The sequence below is a fragment of the Dama dama genome, chromosome 9 (assembly GCF_033118175.1).
Source record: "Dama dama isolate Ldn47 chromosome 9, ASM3311817v1, whole genome shotgun sequence".
NCBI classification, from domain to species: domain Eukaryota; kingdom Metazoa; phylum Chordata; class Mammalia; order Artiodactyla; family Cervidae; genus Dama; species Dama dama.
The window spans coordinates 89,465,144-89,491,798 of record NC_083689.1 but is presented as its reverse complement, the minus strand read 5'-3'; the positions used below and the strand labels follow the sequence as shown (position 1 = coordinate 89,491,798).

The 26,655-nt window shown below is 36.8% G+C and overlaps 1 protein-coding gene across 8 annotated transcripts in view; it reads left to right on the top strand.

Annotated features, from left to right (window-relative positions):
- The window catches only part of MEF2C (myocyte enhancer factor 2C), a 149,949-nt gene that overhangs the window by 47,826 nt on the left and 75,468 nt on the right, over positions 1 to 26,655 (top strand). For 6 of the 8 annotated variants that reach the window (XM_061151984.1, XM_061151986.1, XM_061151987.1 and 3 more), the window contains exons 2-3: positions 6,939 to 7,131; positions 24,770 to 24,973. In XM_061151984.1, the coding sequence (XP_061007967.1) occupies positions 7,078 to 7,131; positions 24,770 to 24,973 (258 nt within the window). In that variant the 5' untranslated portion in view covers positions 6,939 to 7,077. Of the gene's footprint in view, positions 1 to 6,935; positions 7,132 to 24,769; positions 24,974 to 26,655 lie in introns of all 8 variants that reach the window. The other 2 variants (XM_061151981.1, XM_061151982.1) reach the window with 1 other exon arrangement.

Sequence of the window (26,655 nt, the reverse complement as noted above, 5' to 3'; positions counted from 1 at the left end):
CCGGTGGCTTTTAGAAGAAAGCAAGGTGGACATGCTGTTGTGAAAAGTCAGGAAACCAAAGACTTGATGGAACGCTGACGTAATTGCTCAGTATGATGCGGAAAGACTAAAAACTATGGTGTGGTTGGATAGCACAAGGCTTTTGACATCTTTAGACCATTCGGAGTTTATTTTAGCATGGGATTGGAGAAAACTGTTTAAGCTCCTCTGTGAAAAATATGTTCAAGGCAGAATATACCATGGATGATCATGACAGGGAAGCTGTGCTTCCCTTGTGTTTATTAAATTGTTTATAATGAAATACAGTTGTTTAAAGATTTCTGTCTCTTAAATTCTAGTTTTGTGTAAATAAAATGATTTATATCAGTGATAATGGCAGGTTAGGCCCACTTGCTAAATTAATTGCAGGGGTTTTCAAAATGAGTTCTTTTTTAGCCTTATTATATTTCTGACATACATTTCATCTCCTTTTGTCCTTGGGGAAAGATATTAAAGTAGGACTAGAAACATTAATGTAGAGTTTTCAGCAGCCGTGGTCATTGGGAAAATTGATATATTTCCCTAGTTATTTCCACTTTTGCAGCCTGAAGCTCTTCCATGACTGATACTTATGTGAAACTTCTTAATTTTTATAACACTGTAAATTTTTCTTCATATAATGATTATTGCTAATGGATAAATGAGGTATTACCTTCAGAAGTTGCCCATCATCATCTCCACAAAGTGATGTCTTCATGGTATAAGTAAAGACTACATGGTTCCCTTGATAACCTTATTGTACATGACTTTCAATTTGCCTCAAAACTGAAGCAGTCTTAGAAGTAGTAAGCCACGTCCTCATTCCTGCTCTGTACCTAGCCTTCACCTACAGTACTACATTTAATGATTACACTATCCTAAAGATGAAGAAGTCTTTCCCAACTGTTTTGTAAGGCAGGGGAACGAACAGTGGTTCCAAGTGATTAAATTACTAGTCTGTAATCAGCCTCCACTTCTCAGAATCTCTTATTCCATTTATGAGATGCTATATAAATACAATGAAAGATTAAGTGAGATTATCAGCTTTCTTCATGTATAAATGAAAAGTGTTCTTAGTAGTCATTAAAAATAGTGACCAAAAAAAATACCTGAGAGATAAAAATCTTAATAAATTAATTCATTAATCAACCAATAGTTATTAGCTCCCACTGTACGCCTGGCACTGGGGTAGAAACTGAGAATGCAAAAGTCAGGCAAGCCAGACTTGGCCCACAGATGTTGTGGAAGTCAGCAGACAGACAGAATTTCTATTATGACATGCCACAAAGGAAGGCACGGTGCTCTGAGTCCTCACAGGAGCATTTGATGTGATCAGGAATGTGGAGTGCTTTCTGGGAGGTGAAACTGGAGCTGAGTCAGAGAGGAATGGAAGAAGTTAAGGAGGCACAGAGGAGAGGGAGGAACATTTCAGGCAGAAGGAATTGCATATGCAAAGGCCCTGTGGTAGGAAGGAGCATAGCAGGTGTGAGGAATTGAAAGACAGTTGACATTATTTATTCTTTGTATGTGTGACATTATGTTACTATATTGAAAATGACTCAAAATTAATCATATTAACTTGGACTAAATTGAGAAAATAACTTCAGTTTGGCATGATGGTACTTATCCAGTGGAGAAGAATGGGTAATTTTATTATCCTTAAGAGGATGTCTTAGCTATGTGTCTTCAGAACGAACTCAGCTTGCATTCATACCTAGGGTAATATAGCATTCAATATAATACATTGTAAACTTAGAGGGAAATGGAATAACTTTCAAGACCAAGGAAATATTCCTTAACTCATAAGACATCATGCAGTTGACTAACAATAAGATTAATAATTATTATAATATCTTTGGAAGTTCCTGGATCAGGTTGATCCCCTGGAGGAGGAAATGGCTACCCACTTCAGTATTCTTGCCTGGAGAATTCCATGGGCAGAGGAGCCTGCCAGGCTACAGTCCATGGAGTTGCAGCGAGTCGAACGCAGCAGAATGACTAACACTTTTGAAGTTCAGAATACTTCTTAAGAGAAAAAAGTGAAAGTTCTACTTGTTCCTTGTAACCAGAATATAATTAAAGGCCTCATATGTCTCTCAAATATATCATAAAGCAGAAAGTTAAATGTATCTAGATGCAGCATAATGAGCAAAGTTTTCCACTTAAAATAATAATGCATCATTTAATTGTTTGAATTAGTAATACGAGGCTTGAAGCAACTGCGCTTATGTTCATTTTTGTCCTTTGCTGAGTAACCAGCTTGTATTTATTTAACCGTATAATTTCTTGTATGATGTAGCATACTTGGTTTTCAGCCTTGAGTTTTTACAAAACAGTTTATGAAGATGCTAATGTCAGTGAAAACGTGAGTCAGTGAAAAAGTTATTTGCTAATGTGAGTAAAAAAAAAAACAGAATTCTTCATTGCAAACTGACATCACATTTTTTAATGTTTTATCATTCTTCATAGGCTGTTTTTATTTAAGTGATTGCACTGTGCCTATTGTGCCTATTGTAGCAAAATACATGCTTTGCAAAGATAAGTTTAGCAGCAGAGAATTAATTTCTTCCCACATCTTTTAATGTGGCATGGCAGTCTCACTGTAAGATCAAAACATAAAACTGAAGATTATGTTTAATTTCTAAATCAAAGTGTTGTGGGAAGATGATTGAAATCTGAAGATGACTCAGATCCACTTGATATGTGGTTTTCTTCCTACAGAAATCTTATGGTAGACTGCCATTTCCATGTTAGAAAGAACCTAATAGTGATGAGATTAAAATAAATAGTTTCACTATAAACTGAAAGTTTATGTTAGTTACTTTGATTCTTAGTCTGAATTCTTGCTAAGAACTTTGAAAATTTCCATAACTTAGGTATCTCTTTCCTCTCCCCACCACCATCCAGTATATCTTTTTTTTTTTTTTTTAATTATGGAGGCAAAGAAGTAATCTGTGTGTTTTCCTAACAAACACTGATTTTTTTTCACAATTTTCATGATTCTACTTTTTACCAAAAAATAAAAATAAAATAATGTATCCATTTGGCTCTTCGCCTGTATGGAATTCTTCATGTGCCTCCAGGGAGTGAATTAAGGTTATATGGCTGCCTGAGCTGTGTTAAGATGATTTTGGTGGGGCGTGGTAAATGGTAATTGCTGTGTATCTCCTACTTCACCAAAATGAACTTATTTGTTTCCTTATTTTTATTTCTTCTAGCAGTCAGACAGAATACTAACGTAGAGCTGAAATGGATTCTTTTTTTCCCCAGGTGTCTTAAAAATAGGAGTCAGAAATGTTGTCCCGTGTCTGGACTTCTCTGCTTGGCCCTTATCTGAACCTCTCAAAGGCCTCCCTGTGCGGGGTGTGCAGCCCAGCGCCCTCAGACAGTTCTGCTCAGAGAAGGAAGTGAAGAGTTTTGGTTCCCATTTTACACTTCTGGAACAGTTTAGGGAAGGAAGCACCTTTACACCTTTTATTGTTCGTGGTTGCTGACATCATATCCTTCCCTGACCAGCCTGTGCGTGTTTCCTGCCATTCTGTCAAGATTCTTCTGTGTTACTGGGAGGGATTTGTGGGAGGGAGGGAGAGAGGAAGAGAGCAAGAAAGAGGGGGGACAGGGGCAGGAGGTGTGTGTCACTCAAGGGAACTGGTTTGTAAATGAGAGGGCCCCGGGTGGGAGAAGGAGCTTTCGCATCTGTCCACAAGAAATCCTCCTCTCCCTGGGTCTCAAACCACTTTGCCTTCATCTGTCTGCTCATGCCAAACTCAAAGTGAACAGAAGCCTGCCATAATGAAGTTCCCCTTTTTTTTAGTAAGCAGCCTGATTTTATTTTTCTTATATTTAGGTTGGCAAAAAGAAAAAAAAAAATTCAGAGGACTGTAGCTCTGTAGAGTATAACTATGGTAGACTGTTTTTTTTTTTTTTTTAATTACTGATTGTTTCTCTGTAGCTCTGTCATTTTCCAAGAATTCTTCTTTTATGTGGAAAGAAGTAGCGGCAAGGCTGCTGGAATTATTTTAAGCTTATGGTTGATTGTACATAATGAAAATTCTCAGTGTAACTCGAATACTATTACGTGTAGTTTAGCTGTTATATCCTTTTCTTCATATACATACAAAGCAATTTTTCAGATTAATGAGGTTATGTCATCTCTTTTTCAGCCTCTCTAGGCCTTCTACAAACTAATTCTTGAAACCAACTTTGCAGTAAAATTTTTGTGTAAAAATCAGGTTGAAAAAATAGCTATGCTAAGAAAACAGCTACTGAGCTGTTGTTGACCTTCCTAACTCTTTGAATTTTTACTGACAACCTTGAAACATGGTGACCCATAATCAAATAATCTTTAAGCCGAATAGTCCAAAGCACATTTTGCTTCATGAAAACAATCTCATCATCACCACATCTTCTTCTGCATATGTACTTAATCATATCAAATTTTGCATTTCAGAAATGTTCAAAAGGCAGCACCCTTCAAGACATATTCATTTTTATGGGAAGTAAGATATTTGAATGCTATTAAAATTTAACCTTGCATTCTGTTTACGTTGTATATTTCACAGAATGTATTTAATGTCATTTTTAATCAGTTATTTTATATATTTATACATATTGATACAAACCATTTCTTTCTGGCAAAATATGTCCCATTATGTTTTAAGAATTAAAAAAAAAAAATCCTTGCTCTGCTCTTTTTAAGAAATGTCCCTTGTTTCAAAGTTGTGAAATATTGGGTGGTGAGATGGAAGAACTCTTCTAAGTTTGATTCATCAGGAATTCTGTCCTTCCGAGGAGACTCTTCTCCAGGGATGTTTCTCTACTCGTTTGGTTATTTGTATTTTGAAATCAGGATCTGCAGAGGTTCTCATCTTCCCCGCCTCGTTCCACTCTCTAATCTGTTCACCCTGACCTTCCACCTTAAAGTGAATAAGCGCTTAGGCAGGCATAGTCCCGTAAGCCGATAGTGCCACCGGCCTCAGCTCAATGAAAGAAAGGAAATTGTCCCATATGCATTTGCTGTGGATTCATGGGTTGGCTTTTCTGTGACCGAGGAAGCCTGTTTGTCTCTTTGGGGTCTTGCACATGCATGGGAAATACCATTCTAACATGCTGCTTGCTTCTAAGGTAAGACTGTAGGAAACACAGGAAAGTTGTCCAGTTGAGTGATATTTTAGACTGCCTCTAAAAATAGATAGATGGACAGTGTTTGGCAATAGTGAATATGCAGTTGTGCTTTGCGGATTTTTCTTTTTTTTTCTGATATTTTAATGTAATTTTTAATGTATCTTGTAGCTAATTTTTTCCTGTCTGTCCAAATGTGTGTTATTTATATAACTCTAAAACTTTGAACTACTTCCAACATTCAAAATTACCGCTGGAGTAATCATTTTGATGAGCCCTGTGTGGTCATGAAATTACTCAACATATATATTTATATATTCTCAGAGGCAGAACTGAGCTGTAGTTTCATAGAAGGCATTGGGAAAAAGAGAATGGATAGTCTTAGTATTTAAGCAGCACTTAATCCACCAGAACTAATTATATCATAATAGCTTCTGCAATTAGATAATCAGAGAAAACTTAAAAAAAATTTATTCAAGGTGATAAAGAATTTAGAAATTAAATTAAAGAAGTCAAAAGACAGCTAATGTGATCAGACCAAGTGTGTAACAGTTCCAATTCCTATTCCAATAACTTTGAATTGGAGCCAAATAATCTATTAAATAGCCAGGACATGGGCTTAATGTTACATAATACATGTGGGAATTTATCAGGTCGGTTGTCAGACACCAACTAAAATAAACAGGGAAACTCTGAGCAACATGTTAAGTATTTGCACTCTTTGAGGGAAGAAGGGATAAAATGATTGAAGCTGTTGCTTGCAAATTAAGAAGCCATTTGTGGAATGCCTTTTTGTTAACTTCCACATTTCACAGCAATTCACTTTCACTCAAATATTTTCAGATATAATTTAAAACAAAGAAGAATACTTTTAGTACCCTGGATTCTCTGGATTTATCTTACATTATCAACGATCACTTCTCTCATTTTATTTCATGGCCTAAGATATCCAGTATATGACAAGATTCTATAATTTTGTATCTTACTACCCAAAGAGATATGATATGTCTTCTTAAAATATTTAAATTTCAGCGACTGACAGCTTATAGTCATAAATGGAATAATACTCTTAATTTTTGCACCATTTCTTTCTTTTCTGTGAATGATTATCTTTTTTGATTCTTGTATTCAAGATATAGCTTAAGGGCTTTCAAAAGGAAAAGGAGATCTCACAGCTGATAGTTGCTTGTTATGTAAGATTAAATATCCCACATTATTTTTACAGTGTTCCCATAACAGTGACTTTTTAAAAGTAAGATTAAAGGATTTAGATTTAAATTAGTTGACATTTACATATATCAGATAGCACTTTCATAATAGTCCATCCTATTTGCATAACGAGGGACGTTATCACCTCTGCTGTCAAAACATGAGATTGTTTTCCCTTCGGAAATGAATTAGCTGCCCTACTTAGCATACACAGGTACATAAAGGTTCATTAACTCTCTGATTTAGGTAATTTTTCATAACAAGGGTAAAAATAGTCACCTAATTTCATTAAAAACTACTAAGAAATTCTTTGCAAAAGATATATTTCAAGTGTTGGGCTTTAAAGCATAGTTTTCACCATTTAAATGACTTGTTAAATTACTTACAAGAGTGTTTTAATTATAAAAACAAACCATTTCTACTTGATATGCTCCTGCATGCGATATATCATGTACTTTTAATAAATACTTATTTTCTGTTCATTTGATTTGTTTAGTTTCACAGAATTAAAAAAAAAATAGAAAGTGATAGTTCTTATGAAAGTGGCTTGCTGTTAAAATAGTGCTTAATTTTTATTTTTTGTTCAGCAGGAGCGAATGCAGGGATTTGGGAACTGAGCTGTGCAAGTGCTGAAGAAGGAGATTTGTTTGGAGGAAACAGGAAAGAGAAAGAAAAGGAAGGAAAAAATACATAATTTCAGGGACGAGAGAGAGAAGAAAAACGGGGACTATGGGGAGAAAAAAGATTCAGATTACGAGGATTATGGATGAACGTAACAGACAGGTGAGTGGGGTAAACTTTTTTGGTATTATTATTTACATGGACTGTTTATTACATTCCCCCCCCCCCCCAGATATATTAAGGGTATTGAAAGCATTTTGAGCTTATCCATTAAGAAAAGATTTAGTGAGTTAAATGTGATCTAAGTGCTAATATTCTCTTATATGTACAGGGTTAATTTCATCCTGTGGGTAAAACATATACTTTACACATTCATGATTATCCACCTTTTACTTCAACATTAATTTTAAATGGGAGCTGCATTAGTGTAACATAAATAGCTTAATAATTGAGTTAATAAGCATAATATTGCTCTACTGCATGCATCACCAAATAAAGATATTCTTAGATTTGTGGGAATGAGGCCTTTTGTGGTCCTCCACCTAAAGGTTTATAATATGGGCTAAATATCCTGTATAAAAATAGTTTTCATTCTGTTCACAGTGAAAGAGACTTTGAAATACGTTCAAAATATTTAACATTGTGCTAACAACAACAAAGAAGATATCCCCACAAAACATTAGCACCTTCAAACATGCAGGCAAGAACCATCAGTTCATACCGTTTCCTTTAAACCCTTGAGTTTTATAAACCTAGAGGCACCTGATGTTACAATTTGCTTTTAGAACTCCTGTGATACCTTTATGATACAGTTAATCTATTCTGAAGACTTTATGCATCCAAGTGCTCTATTCAGCAAAGACTTGTATATTATGAATATTTGTGATTTGACTCTATTTCTCTTCAAACTTGGGGAGAGCAAATTTAGTTAGGTGAAGTAAGACGATCTGTGTGGCCAAGATGGAGCTGCATTTAAAAAGCTTTTACTAAAGTGACCCTTATTTTCCATTGGTTTCCCATGGATCTCCTAACCGCTTTCTCATGATTTATCATCCCTTGAAGCTCAAACCATCTTTCCTTTGTTAAAAAGAGCATGTAAGTTCCAGTGTCTAACTGCGTCTTTGAGTTTCTTTTCTGTGAGACCTTGTGAATTAGTATCAGTGTATATGTCAGTTGCTCAGTCATGTCCGACTCTTTGCAACCCCATTGACTATAGCCCGCCAGGCTCCTCTGTCCGTGGAATTCAGGCAAGAACACTGGAGTGGGTAGCCATTCCCTTCTCCAGGGGATCTTCCTGACCCAGGGATAGAACCTGGGTCTCCTGCATTGCAGGCAGATTATTTACTGTTTGTGCCACCAGGGAAGCCCCCTGTGAATACAGAAATATTAATAAATTTGTTGTTTTTCTTCAAAAAAAGAATAGTTGGGTGGTTTGTTAATGTTAAATTAACATTAGGATGGATGCAATCAATAACAGATACCAGTTCTAAGAGACAGTACTACCAGATTACAACTGTTGCAATGAATAATGGAACCTACAGAACAGACATTCCTTGACCCTGGTGGAGGAGAGTGTCTTGCTTGTTGCCCATTGAAAGCTAAGAGGACAGCCTTGGGGAAGCCCCGCCACACTAATTTCCCCCATATAAAAATGTTCTTTCTTCCCTACTGTGCCTTTCTGTCTTCTTGGACCTTCAAGTGAGACTAGAACTTATTTGTGCTTTAAAACTTTTTATTGCTACATGTATGAATTATAATGAATGCAAGTTGTTATTTATGCCATCAAAGCCAGTATGCCATTAAGTGATAAAGAAACTTGAGATTTTCAGGTTTATACTCCTTTAAATTACTGTGTTTAAGGTATATATGACTTGAACTATTTTTGGAGAAAATTGAGCTAAAGGATGAATAATGCTAAGATTTATGATAGATTCCTTCAGTGTTTTCCTAAACATTGTTTATTGCTATGGGTCAAGCCAAAAAGCAATAATTCTGTCAATATAAAAAAAACCCACAGTATTTTTAATTGATTTATAGCTTGAAATTGAAATTAAGACTGAAATATTGAACATCATATACCACTAACTATTTAGACCTTACTGTTTGGGCTAGCACCTATTTGGGGTGCAGTCAAAAATATATATGAATTGGCATCTACACTTTATTAATAATACCAGGTAATATGGGGGTTCATGAAATTTATTGTATCTTCTTTTTGCTTACAAAGACAAGAGAAAGTTTTTGCAGGTTGAAGTCATGAGCTTTCATTATGCTTTATAAAGAAATATGAAGCTCATATAAGCATGCAAGAATGTTGACGCTAACTTTTGAGCTACAAGTGAACATTTCTTCATAATTTAAATATAGCTGCATCTACAATTGCTGTCACTCTCACCAGTGTTAGAAGTTGTAATAACTTTTACGAGAATAAAATTTATTTAAATTCAGTTTAGTTAGTCTTATCTTTTTTAATCCTGAAGACGAATTCCTTGGTTTTATTCTATAGAATGTAGGATCTGGGTAGTCTTTACTTAGGACTCCCCTGATGGGTCAGGAGGTCAGGAATCTGTCTGCAATGCAAGGAGACATGGGTTTGATCCCTGGGTTGGGAAGATCCCCTGGAGAAGGAAATGGCAACCCACTCCAGTCTTCTTGCCTGGAAAATTCCATGGTCAAGGAGCCTGGTAGACTGCATCCATGGGATGGCAAAGAGTCAGACATGACTAAGCCCAGTAGCACATACATACACAGTCTTTTCTTCAGTTCTTGGGTTCAGTTGGCCCTGTGATTCAGTACTCTTAAATAGAATTAGTAAAATTGATAACTTCCATGTTTTAATGTATATTCCAGTGATTATTGTAAGTGGCTATTGACAATCTTAAATAGCCATCTCACTTAAAAATAGTCATCTGCGTGCCTCTCATCTACTGTAAGAGTGATCATAAGAGCCATTTGGGAGAGAGCCTAGAAGATGTAGGTCACTTCTAATAATCAGCACCAGCAAATCTGCAACAGCATGTCATCCAAAGTGAAGAGACACCCCTAACCTAGGCTCCCTTTAAAGTGTGTGTTCAGATGTTGAAAAGAAAAGCATTCACCGCTTTGCCCTTCTGGAAGCTTCCCCCCACTGTAGACTCCTTAATAGAACCTCATACAATAGCTCACTGTCATCTTTTCTCAAAAGCAGTAAAAGCCTGCCCTGCCATCGCAGGTGTTTATTTGGCTATACAGAACAGGGTGTGTTTTTACAGAATAAGAAATACTGGCTTAAAGTGTGAAATGAAATATTACAGAGCTGATGTGATAAGTTGTATATCATTAAGAAACAAAACTGTGGGAAAACAGAGCGGCCGACTGTTTAAATTGAATTTTGCCCTTACTTTATTTTTCATTATGGCAGTAGGCAACAGCTAAAATTCAAGAACTCTGATTATATACATAAAATAGTTTAGGGGAGGGAAAAAGTAACAGCTTGTTTTTTAAAAAATTTTCCAGAGTCTCCAAGTTTATGAAAAGCACTTATTTCTCAATCTCTAACCTAAACAAGGTGATTTCTTAAGCTACTATATAAAAATAAAATCATGAATTGTCAATTTGTCTCCCAGAAGTTTTCAAATAATTTGAAAGTAGCTATGTGTACCAAGAACTACATATTTATTATTCCATTTAATCCTCATTAATTCCATTTATAGCTGAATAATTCATTTATTTATTAAGTCAGCAAATATCATTTGTTTGCAACCTGCCTAACATGAAGTGCTCAGCAATAAGCCAATTGAATTTTACTCAGCTTCTTGTCTGCTGTAGAAGTCAGCAGCCTGGTTCTGTAAAGGGCCAGATAGCAAATATTTTTGACCTTGTGAACCGTACGGTCTCTGTCTCAGATGCTCAGTTCTACCCTTGGAGTAAAAACGACAAAGAACAACACATACACGAATTTTAACGTGTCTGTGTTTGAATAAAACTTTACTGGCAAAAACGGGAGGCAGGCAGGATTGGCCTGTGGGCCTAGTCGGATGAACCAGACATGAGATATGCAAATATATAACAAAAATTTGGTTCACATGTGTTATGAATGAAACTACCCACATGCTATGAAAGAATAACAGGAGGTGCTTTATTTAGATTGGGGGTGGGAGAAAGGCTTCCCTGAGGAAACGCTGAAAGATGGGAGCAAAGAGATGTTTCAGAGTTCGGCAGGAGACAGCATTCCAGGGGAACAGTGTTTGCAAAGCTCCTTGAGAAAGAGAAGAGCTGGCTGAGGAGTGGAAGAAGGAACGCCCCAAGGAACTTACTTGAGCCTCCTGTGTGTAATTTCAGAGAGACGAGAGAAAAGGTTTAGATGCTAGGCAGGGCCCAGATCATGCAGAGCTTTGAAGTCAGAGTTAACACTGGGAGGTGGCCAAGATTTGAGCCCAAATCTTTCAGATTCAAAAACAAAGTAAGCTGTTTTTCAGTTACGTCATGCTGTGTTCTGTAGAAGATAATGGCTTAGAGCGTAGTTTTATGTCATTACTTTCCCCAATTACATAACATCATCCCGCGTCCAGCATATCATGGTGAAGAGCATAGTTTTTAAAGACACACAAACCTTGTTCTGGCCTGAGTTCTGCCTGCTGCGAGCTGTGTGACCCTCCAGCAAGTGACTCGACCCCTCTGGGCCTTGCTTCCCTCATCAGCAGAGGGGAAGATTGAAAAACAGTACCTGCTTCATTGGGTCATTGAGATAATTAAATGGAGGATGAATGTAAAGCACCTAGCATGCGATGAGTGCCCGAGAAATTCACCTATTAGTTATTCCTGTTAAGACTCGAGGTCTTTGAGCCCTTAGTTATGATAGTTGATGTGATTTCTGTTCAAACAACTCCTGTGCTGAGAGCACCCTAAGGAATGGTACCTGAACTTTGATCTCAAGCGGGTGTTACCCACTCGAAAGGGTGTCAGGGAGATGCAGGGAAAAGTGGGGCAGAGCAGAGCATGTATGCCTGCTCAGTCATGCACGACTCTGTGACCCCCATGGACTGTAGCCCACCAAGCTCCTCTGTCCATGGGATTTTCCGGGCATGACCACTAGCCTGGGTTGGTCCTTTGCAACCCAGGGATCAAACCCGAGGCTCTTGCTTCTCCCGCACGGACAGGCAGATTCTTTCACCACTATGCCAGCAGGGGAGCCCGAAACAGTCGAGTTGGGGCACAAAGGAGCCTGTGGAAGCTAACAAAGGGCAAGAGAATCATTTCTAAGCGAGAGCCAGGATGGCAGAGGATGGCTAGTGAAGAGGAAGAAAAATCACACAGAACATTCGCAGGGCAGGGCTCGTGCCAAGGATGGGGAGAAGTAATTTCCCAATTTCTTATGCTTGTGGGACTTACTTTCAAATGTATGTTCCTGACCAAATTATTCTGAACTACTTGTCACCATTTTTATCATTTCTAGCTTGCAGCGTATTGTCACACTACAATTTCAAATCTCTCCACCTGCATTTTTTGTTCTTACCTGTGAGTTACCTTCATCAATTAGGCAATAATCTTAGCCTCCTTCATATGGTGCCAGTTGTTATGTGCTTCTGAAACAGTCAGATTTTTAAATGAGTTTTGTCCTCATATGACTCTTCCTGCAAACAGAATATACTTAGAAATCTGTTATATCTGTTACATCAAGAAAAAAGATATATGAAAATCAGGCATGCTTAACCTAAACCTGTTTACTTAATGTGTTTGTATTTTAAAATTTCAGCTTTTCCACTTTGAGAGGATAGGAGAAACACACCCAAATTTATTTGTGTGACTTGTTCTAAAAAAGATATTTACATATTTGAGTAACTACCAGAGAGAAATATTTGCCAAAGAACCCAGTTACGACCTAATATAGTAAGTTAAAGCATAAAGATTATTAAATGGCTTAAATTCTTTTTTTCCATCAGACCTGGCACACTAATAGTTTTTGCCAGCAAACAAAATTTCATGTAATTATCAGTGCAGTATCTGGAGCACAAATTAAAGACAATTAGCAACATTCTCCTCCTAATAGAATAGGAGAATCCCCTTATGACTAAAGGGGATTAGTCATAGCTGTTACATTTGTAACTTTTTCCCTTTTCTCATGTCCCTATCTCCAGTTTCCTTACATGACTTATGGTGATTTTAAGTGGGCTCAGGAAAAAAAAAAAAAAAACTAGAGAAATATGTTCAGTGTAGATGCAGTCTCTGACAGTTTCTACGTACTGAGGTTTTTAAACTAAACCTGATATTTTCTAACTAAACTGAAAAAAAAAAAGAGGCACATTGATTTTCTCAAATGACTCTTTTTTAAAAAACGAAGTTTTACACCTTAATTTTCCTAGTTTTTCTCTATTTTAGGTTCTTCGAATTTTAACTAAAATTTTCAATGGAATTTTTACTGTAATGTTCCTTCAAGGTAATATCCAGAATATCAGGGAATAAAAGGGCTAATTACGGTGCTAAACTTGAGAGTTGCAGCCTACTAACCTAGTATAAAATTTATTGAAGTTGAGATAGATTCAATCTTTAAATGTGAGGAATTGGATAACATAGAAATATAAATAAATTGCTTCAAGAAAATATTTTTTTGATAAATTCTAAGCCAAGAGTTAGAAGAGAGTCATCCAAGCACACTTTTCTTCTGTCATCTTCACAAACAGAACTTCCAGACCTATCAGTTGCTTATATGTATGTCAAGCAAATACAAATTATTTGAGAGGAAACTATGCTTTAAATACAATAGAAGCATTATCCATGTTAGACAGTGAATATCTGGAACCTTTTTTTTCAAATTAAGTGATTAAAAAGTTCAATCAGTGCCAAAGTGTTGGGTTTTTTAAAATCTCTAAATCCAGAATAAACCTGGAAATAACTCATGATGGTGATGATGATACCACTTTTCCCTCAATACCATTTAACAGCTCACTGCTAAATTCATATTAAATTTTTTCATTAAACTAATTTTATAAAATGAATCAATAAAGAAAAGTAGGATATATCATGGCAATGCTTAGGACACAGCAGTGCACCTCAGAATTCGATTGCAAGATATTTTGATGCAGCCTGTGCATGCCTGCTCAGAGGTTCCCTATGCATATAAATGAAATCACTCTTTTGTTATTCATAAAATCACCAACAGGAAAAGTTTTTATTACAGAGTTGAAATTCACTGGTGAGAGACTGAAAAAGAAAGCCAGAAAGGCAAAGTGACAAACTACTTCTGCAAGATTCCAAATCAAAGAAAGTGTAACCAAAGAGCTCAGATGTATGTTTAGCAGCTGTGACATCAAGCCATTCCTTTCTGTTCTATTCCTGTCAGTTTGAAAACAATTCACAAATGATCGCCCAGCTCTGTAGACGAATCACAGAGATAGTACACAGCACATTTTCTGTACATTCCATGTGGTGTGGGACATTTTACACTTTTACAGCTAGATCTGTTTCTTTATTGCCAAAAAGGTATTATCTGAACTGCCATGTAACTATTCATTAGTTTTTACTTTAGTGAGAAGTCCAAGAGAGCCCAAAATGTTCATAAGGAAAAGGATAACTGTCTACTCTTGAATTCTGTCTCTGGATTTAAGAACTAAGCTCTGAACTTGAAGGCTTCGAGACTTTCGTTGTTTCAGTTCTAATTTGTGTATCTCATACAATTTCCATTTAAAACTGTAATTTACAAAAATTTCAACACTTATATTTCTCGCGTCTCCCTCCCTCTGGGTAGCAAGTTGGCACCGAATGGCCCCTTCCACCTCTGAGTGCATGCACACATCGTTCTGCATGCTGCAAATGCCGTATGCTCGGCAAATGCACAAACTTTCTATGACATTGTATTACTGAGAAACCAGCACTAAAAATATTAACATTATAAATAGACCGTATATACGTCATAAACCAAGAAGTTTCTTCCAAACTGTAGATTAAAGAACATGTTGCTAATTGTTTCAAAAGCCTTGTACTTTGCAGTCTAGACTTCCTTTAAGATTGTAATTTATTCATTTAAAATGAGCTCCTTTGAAAATTATTATAGTAAAAGTATTTTTAAAGCTTACATCCCAGATAGTCTTATTGGAACCCCCGCCCCCACCGAGAATAATGACTTTGTTTGGAGGGGGGCGAAAAAAATAACAACATAGTTAAAGTAAATGAAATTCCGTAATATGGAATATGTATTTGTGTTTCTTTTGAAATATGTTGGACCACTAATAGGAATAAGAGAACCACTCTAAATGTTTGAGTATTTGACTTTTAATTTTAAGTTGGAACAGCTTAGTTTAAGAAATCACTAACATTTAAATAACATTTCAACAAATGTAACTGTTTGGAAACTACAAGGAGACAGCCTCCTGCCTTCTGTCTTGCAAGGATTGATTTGGAAGGCCCTGAGGGAGAAAATATTGGAGTTGGGAGGTAAAACTGAAGCCATTGTGGAAAGGAAGAAGTTACACTCTTCCTGTTATGACAGGAAACATAGACAAATGTGCTTCCTGAGCATTTGCTCAGCAGGGAATGAAGTAGTCTTTGACCTTTACCTTAGGTACATTCTGGCTTTGTTAAACTAGTAAACATGTTTTTGACCCCAAAATATTAATCTGGTTTATTTGATTCTTTTCAGACTCAAATGATATATTTCATGTATACAAGATAAAGAGAAATAAGTATTTGTCTCATGACTGCATCTGCAGATTGAATTTAGAATGTAAATCAGCCTCTTAAGAAACCAAGCAGACCTCAACAGCATGTATTAAAAAACTTAAAACATATTGCATTATATCTAGTCTCCTCTTTTTAAAATCCAAAACATTCTTAAGCTTGAAAGTGGACCACAATGAAATCTTTTAAATCCTAAATGTAATCATTATAGCTTATCATCTTCCTTGTCCTCGTGTTTATAAATATATCAGAAATCAGCCATGACAAGTTTTAAAACTCAGACTCTGAATTTGCTAATAGATACTCAAGTTTAACCCATGCTTTTATTACATTTCCTCAAAATAGCGTGCAAGGCACAAGATTTAAAGGCCCGTTCTGAGGGCTGGGGTGTTGACTTAGGGTGAGGGGGTCGGTAGAGTTCTAAATTCCATACGCTGAGCCCCCCTATTTTCATCCTTTTATGACGTTCAGAATTTTAGGAAGGATTGCCTGCAACCCTTTGGAAATCCTACTGCATTGCAGCGAAACGGGGCTCAATTTGCTGGAGGCTAACGAGGACAATAGTCCTCTTTGCAGCAGAACACACTGCTGTCTCATCCTCGCAAGTTATGCTGGAGGGTTACAAGCACATGGTAGCACTCTGCTTAAAAGAGTCCCTCTCTGCTCTTTAAAGAGCCTTTCATTTATGGTGGCAGGCCCCGTCATTGTATAAAGGAGCGCTTGTCTAGAACACAAGTCTGCAGTGGCCCTACTTCCTCCCACCGAAAGTAATCATCAGGCCTAAAGCTCGCAAGCCTTTCTAATGACAGACTGAATTAAACAAAATAAAATTGAAGAGGAAGACTTTAGAACAGTCGCACCATTACTTACTGTCAGGAACAAGCCAGGGGAAGAAAAAGAGCATTTAAGAGGGCATTTCCCTTTTTTTTTTTCAATTAAAGATTGTCGTGGCAGACTCTTGACTCCATCGCTAACCCTTTAAACACAGAGGAAGACCTAGATGCTCTCTGGATTAGAGAGCGCATTGTATCCGCCAACTGCCCATCTCATTCCTCATTAGTCACTCCATTTCCTTAACTGGGAGGAAGCGGAGAGATTCTCTAGGCTGTGGGTGAGGAGGGGTGGATCTAAAATATTTTCGTAAGATGACAGTTGTATTCATCGTGACTCTCTTTGAAAAAAAAAACAAAACCTCAAAGGTCTGAAAATAGAAGTAGCTAGGTTTATTAGTCCCAAACTATGAAACTACTGTTACTTTATGAGTTGAAATGAGTAAAAAGTTCTCCACTCATTGAGCAGTTCAATTAAGATCAGGACGAAAAATTCTGATTGGTGGGAAGAAACACTGGATATCCATATATAAAGTCACCCTTGCTCCCCTTGGTAATACATCTGAAGTCATTTAGAGTTAGGTCTCTGTTATTCTCATAAACGTGAATAGCTGCTGTTTCCGAAGGTCTTTTTCCTTTCATTTATCCTTGCCTATAAGGTGCAAGGACTCCCACCGTTAAAATGTGGCAGGAAAGTTCTCCTGAGGTGACTTTATGAATGGAGCCAGGATTGGGAGGGTGAACAGAGGCCTGCGAGTGGCGTGGAGACTCATTATTAAATGCCCTTTCTGTTACCCAGTCGTCTGTCTAATTTCCCTGCCCTGTAGGAAATGACACAGGACTTGTCCTCTGTTTTAGAACTTGTTATTTACATTGACTGTGAGTAAATCAGAGACCCACCTCTTTTATTCCGGCTGTAAACAGGCTTGTATTTGCTACCAACCAAAATGCTTCTCATTTTGTGAAATTTAAATAAACATCCATAAATAGAGAACGAGTGTGTGCCCGCTAGCGCATGCATGTGGTTCTCACTGGCTTTAGCGATCCAGTCTGGAGGTCTGAGGACAGAGGCGACTGTGGAGTCCACACAAAAGGAGCTTTGGTTTATTGTCAGAACCTAGAAACCAACTTCTCGGTGTTCGTATTTTAGTTTGTTTGTTTTTTTACTTTAGCCTAGAAAGCTATCCTTATACTAATTAATAAGTTGTGCCGCTCCTTTGCTTCTTCTACTCCTCAGAATTGCTGCCAGTTCTTGGTGTACTTGTACAATGCTTGATGAGTGGCTGTCAAGGTCCATGTTGTGCTGACTTTCAGCCCCTAAAATGCACAGTTATCTAAAAGAGGGAAGGAATGCCGACTAATGGGAAGAAAGATGGATGTTGTGTGAAGAGGGCTCTATTTCTGGTTCATCAAGGACTAATTTTGTGACCCTGGAATAAGGCAATTCATGCCTTTGTTTGCAGTATCATCTGAGAAATGGGGATGATAAACTGTGCCAAATAATAACTTCAAAGAGATGCTGTCAGATGTAGCAAGATAGTTTATAAAGTCTTTGAACTTCTTAGAAAAAAACGTCACCAAAGTCAACACTCTTATCTAAAAACAATTATAAAAAAATATATGCTTCAATTTCACCAACAAGCCCCCACACAAGATCTGACCCAGTCCAGTTTTTCTCCTATTCATTTTTACCAAATGTATGTTTAAAAACATACTTACAGTAAACTGTATGTTAATGTGACAAAAAGAAAGAAAAATAACTATGTGAAATTTTCTCCCTTAGTGGCAAATTTCCTATTAACATAGTTTGAGCTTGCATAGAGATTCATTTTGAATTACCAAAAAAAATGAATAATTATTCCATCCATCTACCCATTTATTCATTCAACAAATATTGAGCCAAGCATTGGTCTGGGACTTCAGTTTACAAGAGCAAACAGGAGATGTTCCAGCCTTCAAGTGAAGCTTGAGGTTTAGTTGAGAGAGAAACTCTTAAATATGATAATGGTGAAACAAGCTAGCAGATCTTAGGAGAGCAGTCTTTTACAGTATATAATAAGAAGTGACTGAGCCTCACATTTCAGAAAAGAAATACTACCTACCTTGTACCATGTTTCACAGTCAACAAGTCGCTGACACTTGTGTGTTCCTTAGTTTAACTCTCATCATAAATCTGTAGGATGCCTGTTATTACCTTCACTTTACAGATGAGGATACCGGGGGACTGATAAGTTAAACAATTTACCCAAGGCCAAGGACACACAGATCATACATGGCAGAGCTTAGACTTGATTTTCAGTTCCCATGTTTTTGCTTCCACAGCACAGAGCCTCAGTAACAATGTATAGATACTGCTTCTTTCAAAATATTTTAACAATGTGAATTTGTTATTTTATCAATCTGGACAGTTGTTTTTCCTGTGCTATACATAATTTAATACTGTCCACTCCAGTTCATTAGAGTCTTTTTTATATCTCTTCTAACTGCAAAAAGAAAGTGATCTAGTTTTATTTCTTAGAATATGAAAATTAGAAGTGATTATGGTAATATATTGATGAGATTGAGTAACCAAAATATAAAGCATTCTACAAAATGAAATTGCAGAAATAGATTCTTGTTGGAAATCGTATTTCATTCACTCCAAACTTCCCCTTCACCCGAAGGTCTGTGCTACCTAGGTATAGAATCTGAACATCTAAAATCTGGAATAAATATTTTAAAGATCTCTAGTCCAGCTTCTTGTTTAATTCAGGAACGCCTTCTACACCTGCCTTGATACCCAGCCCTACTTGAACATATTCAGGAAAGAACTGCTTCTTAACTTCATGAGGCTAAGTCCGCTGTCCGACAGTTCTCATCACTAGATTTCCCTTTTATTTTGAACCTCTATGATTTTCAGCAGTGCTTGCTAACTCCACTCTATAGAATAAGACAGAATAACTCATCTGCCTCTTCACATGGCCATGAAGTCTGCAGATCTTGGAAAGTGTTTGGCATTTCTGGCTTAACATTCCAAATTCCCTCAATGATTTTTCCTGCAAAATTATTCTCAGACCATACATCAACTTGTTTGCCATCCTATAGATGCTCTAATTTTGTCGGTATCGTCAATGTCTTCTTAAAATTCTCAGAGCTGAATATAGTACCAAAGATTAGCTGGTGCTGACTAACAAAGAGATCATTAGGATAATTAATTCCCACTGTGAAACACTATAACTTTAGAACCTTTTCCCATAATCAGCTATCACGTTAGTTTTCCTCCAGCCTGAGATTGCATAATTCTTTTTTAAATACAAATGAAATCTTTAACATTATCTCTGTTATCTTATTTGTGACCCAGCTTTCCAGTATGTAGAAGAAGCTATATATGGATAGAGACTCTTCCATGTATTGGGTTATTACCCAGACTTGTCTTGTATGCAGATTTGATAAACACGGCAGCTACATCTTCCTCTACACCAATGATAAAAATGGTGCCTCAGACAGGAAAGTCACTCAACTCCATGGGCCATTGCAAGAGACTGTCTTTAAACTTAACACTGGTTAATTAATTCATATTTAAATCATCTAAATTGCTACCAGCTAATCTCAAATCTATAATATTGTGATGAGGATTTCATCAAATGCTTTGCCAAATAATGTTCTTTAAAAATCTGAACTCATTAGAAAGTTCAATAAATTTTTGCTCAGTTGAATGCAGTCATTTGAACTCTTAGATCCTCCCCCTTTACTTCTGTTTCCTGTGATTGTAAAGTTTAGTTTTTACCTTCACACTTGTCTGTCTTTCATGGTGAGTCATCAGGGCAAGGAATAAAGTCCACTTTTTTCTGAGCTTTTTAAATTATTTTTTCTTACTTCAGGAAAAAATAATATATTAAAAACACAAGTTTTAAAAAGTATCTACTTTTAGTGGAAAATTTTATTAAGACATTCAGAGTTTGAAACACCATTCCAAATTCCATTCATTGATTGAGTATCTATTGGTCAGTCTTTGTGAGGCCAGACATGGTGTCTTCAGGGAGAAGCCAACTCAGACAACCAGTCAACTCTGTAATATTAGAATAAGTCTCGTAATAAAGGTTTGTCAAAAGTTCTATAATTCATGAATGTGCCTTTTCTCAATTTAAAATTCTAATTCCAAGCCCTGATTCATACCTAATAAGTTCTAGAGTAATTGTCAGCATGAGATGTGTGATCCCTGCCCTTAGGCTAGGATTTAAAACCCGAGGCTAATAAACAACTTAATACTGAAATGTCTTAATAAAACATCATCATTATTACATTTGGGGCTGTTTCAAGAGGTAAAGAGAAAGAAACATAAAATGCTCAATGTTTACAGAGTCGTCTTGCTTTCCATACGTATGTTACATGTGAAGTCTCTTTGATTTTGAAAACTGAATGTAAATTGTAGTGCCCACTTAAACAGTATTGGTTTTATTCTCTTCTCGGTACACCTTGATTGATGTAACACTGGAAAAGAGAATCTCTTTGCCTAACTACTGTAAAAACAGTTTTCCATGTCACCTAAGGTTCGAATATGTTATTGAAGTAGAAATGGACTTGTCCCCATTACAAACTATTCTCAAGTTATGAAAAATGTAATCATTACAATACATTATTATATTTTAGTGTAAAAGCTCTGAATTGCAATCTTTGTCATTGAGTGGCATATTTTAAATGAAGAGTAATATCCCAGTTCTCTTAAGAAAGCTTAATGCTCAAAAACAATTTTATCTAACTGTGAACAATGAGAAAAAGCATTATAAAATACATTTTGAGTATGCTATGAAGAATATGAACATAATACAGAATTAAATTTAGCACAATTAAGAGTAGATTTTGAAGATATTTTCTTAAATGCTTTAGTACAGTTATCATCATTTCAGTCTGCAGTTTTAATGAAAAGAAACTATATGCACTGACTTTTTTGACAGGTATTATTAAATAAGTATGCATTATCCAGCAGCCTATTTGGTTACACAAATGTTGAGGAGTACCTAAAAGTAAACACAAATAGTGGCTTTAATGATATTTCTGTGCCGAAATGTACTTTGATGGTGAGTTTTGTAACGTGCTAAATTCTGAGGTTTGAGTACAACAGAAACCATACTGTATTGAGACATTCCACCTACAGTTTGTGGTCATGAAAGTCTGATTAAAAGTGGTTTTAGATATATGAAAGTATTTTGGGTCAGTGCCTTCTGCACTGAATGCCTCTGTAACCTATTTCACTAAACAAATACCAGTGTGCAAGTATGTCTGCATAGCTAAACTACATCTAAGAGAGTTATTAAAAGACATTTTGTATAAATCTGTATAATTAATAGTGATGATTTTTATCCATTCCAAAAGAGTCTTTATTTAGCTCATCCCTAATACTAATCATGACTCATCTGAATGAACCAGAATAAAAAAAGTTTCTAAAGTAGTATGATAATCAAATATGAAAACACTAACTGTATTTTATTTGAAGTACTTTTTAGTGAGGCAATCAATAAAATAGAAGGTGAGACATTGGCAGATATTACAAAGAAAAATTATCCAAGTTGAAGCTTAGTAGATTTTGACTAGCTGGTGTCAGCTGGTAAATATCTAAATGCTGTATTTTTCCAAAGAATGATCAGTGGAGATCCCATAGTTCAGTTTTATCTTTCTATCAGGAAGACTGTAGTAAGATCTTCAAATAACCTTGATCAGTAGACTCTGAGCCACTAAGACAGGTATATTTTGTAAGTTCTTTTCCTATAAGTCAACCAAGAAAGGGATAAAAACTGAGATTTATTGAGCTTCTACTTTAAAAATGCAAAGCTTAACTGAACTGAATATTGTACATATGTTATTTTATATAATCCTTGCAGCAACCTCAAGAGTAGGTGCTATCACCATTTTATAAATGAAAAGTCAAACTCGGAGAAAAATCAAATTTGAATAAGTTAATTTCTCAGGACTAATAAATAGCAGATCTGCATTAAAATCTAGGAATCCCTGAATCCATACCCCATGTTCTTCTCTTTCTGTCATACTGCCTTCCATGCAGGTGTGATATAAGAATATAATCATTAGTAAAGTATAGGTTTATCTTTTTAAAGTTCTACTTATGAGCTGCTAAATGAAAATTTGGTGGGGAAGGCTATCACAGTATTTTTTTTTCAAACTTTTTTAAAGATTTTTTTTTTTATGTGGACTATTTTTTAAGTCTTTACTGAATTTGTTACAGTATTGCTTCTGTCTTATGTTTGGTTTTTTTGGCCCCACAGCATGTGGGATCTTACCTCCCTGACTGGGGACTCAAACCCACACCCCCTGAATTGAAAGGCAAAGTCTTAACCCCTGGACAGCCAGGGAAGTCCCCACAGTTTTATATAACATCTATCACTTTGATATTTCTAAAAAACAACATAATAGTTTTTGCCATTTCATTTTTAGACAATAGATCTTTATCCTGTGCCCATATGTCCGCTGTTCTAGGCACTGGGGATGCAGCAGTGGGCAAAATAAAAATGGTCCATGCTCTTATGGAATGTGCAGCATAGTGGAAGACAGACATTAAGCCAATGATCACCCAGAAAGTCATACAAGTTATAAAATGTAAAACTATAAGAAAAAGCAAAAGATGATAGGTAAAACAAGTATTAACAAAAGTGGGGGTGGGGGCAGTGAGGAGACCAGGAAGTCAGCTTTTCTGTCTGCTAGTCCCTACTTCCTGTCAACGCATGTATTTAGGAGTGTGGGATGGGGGGCGTTCACAGTCCACTCAGTAGTCTCTGGTTTGGGTGACTGAGTTTATGATGAGATCGGGGACCCAGGAAGGGGGGCAGATTCGAGGTTGAAGATGAAATTTGGGCTTTGGGAGTATGACATTCCTAAAACTTGTAAATAGACACAGGAGTGGAGGACATCCATTGGGTTTCTGGAGACAGATAATGACTCAAGATTTAGGAATTACAAGCCTGTGGGTAGTAGATAAAGCTGAGCTGACCTCTGCACAATAAGTTGGATTTGAAGGTGAGGGGGAAAAATTTAAAGCCTCACCTTTGATAATAATAATTCAGTCAGTCAGGATTTCCCCAGGTAGATACTTCAGAAACCTTGTTCTGAAGAATGACAGCAAGTGCTCCTCAAATAAATAAGCAAAGAAATAAACATTCTGTCAACAATAAGTTTGGAAAGCAGGTTGAAGTTTTAAAAAGTTGCTCAGCCCTTAATATACCACTGTGCCTCATTTCCTACCCATATTGAACCCTTGAACTTCAGTCTCAAGGGGAATTTTATAGAAATGCTATTCTACAAAAGACCTGCTGGGAAACACTGGACCACAAAGTATACAGGCTTATACTTAAGAACGTTCATGGTTTTGGGTGGGCAAAGTGGAGTTTACTCAAGAGAAGACTGAAATTGGAAACAGTGAAATGCACACTTGTAGTTGGTTGCATTGGCAGGTGGAAGTGTTTGAAGCCAGAGGAGCTCCTGTAGCCGCCTCATCAGGAAGAAAAGGCAGTGACAAGAGGGAGGTTTTGAAGATTAGGATGAAGTGAGGAGGGAATGGTTTCAGACAGGAAGATTGCCTAGGACAGGAAGCTGATAAAGACGGGAATGATAAAGACGTCTGGGAAATAGACGAGGAAGCGTGAACCTGAGAAGTGTTTTGAGGAAAGGAATTATGGGACTTGGTCTAGATTGGAGTAAAAGAAGAGAAAGGCAAAGATAACAGTAGAATTTCTGGCTTGGGAGAGGAAGAAAGGGACACAGAAGAATGAAACCAAGACCCTAACAGTGTTATGGCTAAAGCTCTTCCCAACTCCCTGCTGGATTTCTAGAAAACAAAATACTACTCTGTCTGAAAGTACAGTCAGATCTCTTCAAGTGTTTTCAGTTAAACGGCATGAGACTAAACAATTTTGAGAAGTTTTGAACACAGATCTAAAATACTATGTCCATAATGTCATGTCCAGTCTTCACGTAGCCAAAATAGAAGCTCCAGATTTATAATTAAGTACGCTAACACTGCTGAAATTGACTTTTTTTTTTTTAATCTTGAATTGCTCAACGAAACAGCTCCCAGGTCACCATCATTATAACGGCCTACACGAAATCTGGTATTTAGCTTCTGCATTCAGCAACAAGCTAGAAATCACACATTTTCCAGTTCTAAGCAGAAATTAGTTTTAGATCTCTTTGCTCTCTTTCCAGACGCGTTAGTGCCAAGGGCTCCGATCACGACACACTTGGTGTTACGAAGGGAAAAAAGGGGTGTTTTGTTTTTCAAGGCGTGCTTTTGCTCCCTGTCTGAAAAAACCCGCCTGCTTGCTTGCTTCCAGGTGACGTTTACAAAGAGGAAATTTGGGTTGATGAAGAAGGCATACGAGCTGAGCGTGCTGTGTGACTGTGAGATTGCGCTGATCATTTTCAACAGCACCAACAAGCTGTTTCAGTACGCCAGCACGGACATGGACAAGGTGCTGCTCAAGTACACGGAATACAACGAGCCGCACGAGAGCCGGACGAACTCGGACATCGTGGAGGTGAGCGCGCGCCCGCTGGGCCCCGCGCCCGGGCACAGCCGCCTGCCTCCAGGCCTTCCCTCCTCTCCCCCCTGCCTCCACACACGCACAGCCTCCTTCTCCTAAACTGTGTACATGCCCGCAGGTGTACCCAGAGTTGTTGCCCCAGTTATTACTCCACCCTCTCTCTCTCTCCCCCAATGCAAAGTGAGTGGTATGATAGTAGGGACTCGGTGAGTCTGCTCCTTGCTAGAAATCAGGCACCTTGTCAGATTATTAATCTCATCCTTCTTGAGTCGTCCTCGTCCACCCCAGTGTCAGGCCACCAGAGATGGGAAGTGTGGCTACGGGACAGCTCACCCACATTTTAGATGACTTCTCATGATTTAAGTATATGCTAAAGTATATACTTCTCATGATTTCTTTTAAGTGTATGCTTTGACAGCATAGTCAAAGAAAAAAAGTGAGCTCACCGTAACTTTTCATTTGGTTTTCACATTGTCTCTTCTTTCTAATGCATTCTTCCTAATATATTCTTGCTGAAAGAGTAAAGACAGTTATTCTCCCAGAAGTGTTTTTTTCCCCAAATCATATAATTTAATATAGCACTATTGATACACATGGAGTCAGAAATCTGATGAAAATTAATTTCTAAATGTCACTTGGTGTTTTATCCAAGTTAGATTTAAAACATGGTTCCATTGTGCCAAAAATAAGTAAGCACCATGTTGAAACTCAAAAATATTTTTTATCTGTTACCATAAGTAACATTGCCATACAATTTTAAATGTTTCCCACATGTATCCTATTTAAATGTTATTGCCTTATAGTACCCTTCATAAGCAATGACTACTAAACCAAAAAGGAAGAGGTATAATGAGGTATATATATCCCCATTATTCAGAGATAAGATGTCCCCATCTATTTTCCCCACCTGTCTTTCTCCTCATGGTTTCCTTGATTATGACTGCTTTTCCAGAATTAAGAGAAAGTAAATGTTTCAGAAGTATGTATTCAGAATCAGTCTACCAGAATACAAGTTATTCTTGCCATTGCTTTAACTGGTTCCATATTATGAAAAAATGTAGTTCTGTTCCTGATCAAATTAATCTGCCTCTTACATCCATCTTCTCTTTTACCTGTTATAATTGTCTAAGATTAATTCTCATTTCTTTACTTTTACTTGAAAGTTTTTAAATTTTTTTAAAATTTTTTGCCTAATAAGACCAAGCAAATAATTTCAGAGAAACAAAAGTAGATGATAAGTAGACCTAATATGTGTATTTTAAAATACTTTCAGATTTGCATTGCTACACATTTAGTGTTTCACTGATGATTCTAATTGTGGGCTTGCCTTGATCTTGAAATTTAAGATCATTTATAAAATTTACCTAGTATGTATTTCAGATAGCATTTTATTCATGCACAGATATAAATGTGAAAATACATAAATATTAACAGCTGTCAAACCTCATAAGTGTTTTCATGTGTGAAAGTGCCTTCACATGCATGCTTGTATACATTCACACACAGTTAACATTAGTTCTGAAGACAGAACTCTGTAATCAGAACTCCACTTCATTACCAAAATCATTACAATAAACATTGAAGAGCAACAAAAAAAATCAAATTGGAATTTGTCATCAAACTTGAACTGCGCCTGTCCTTCATATGGTGGGAAATGCAGTTGAACTGTATTAATC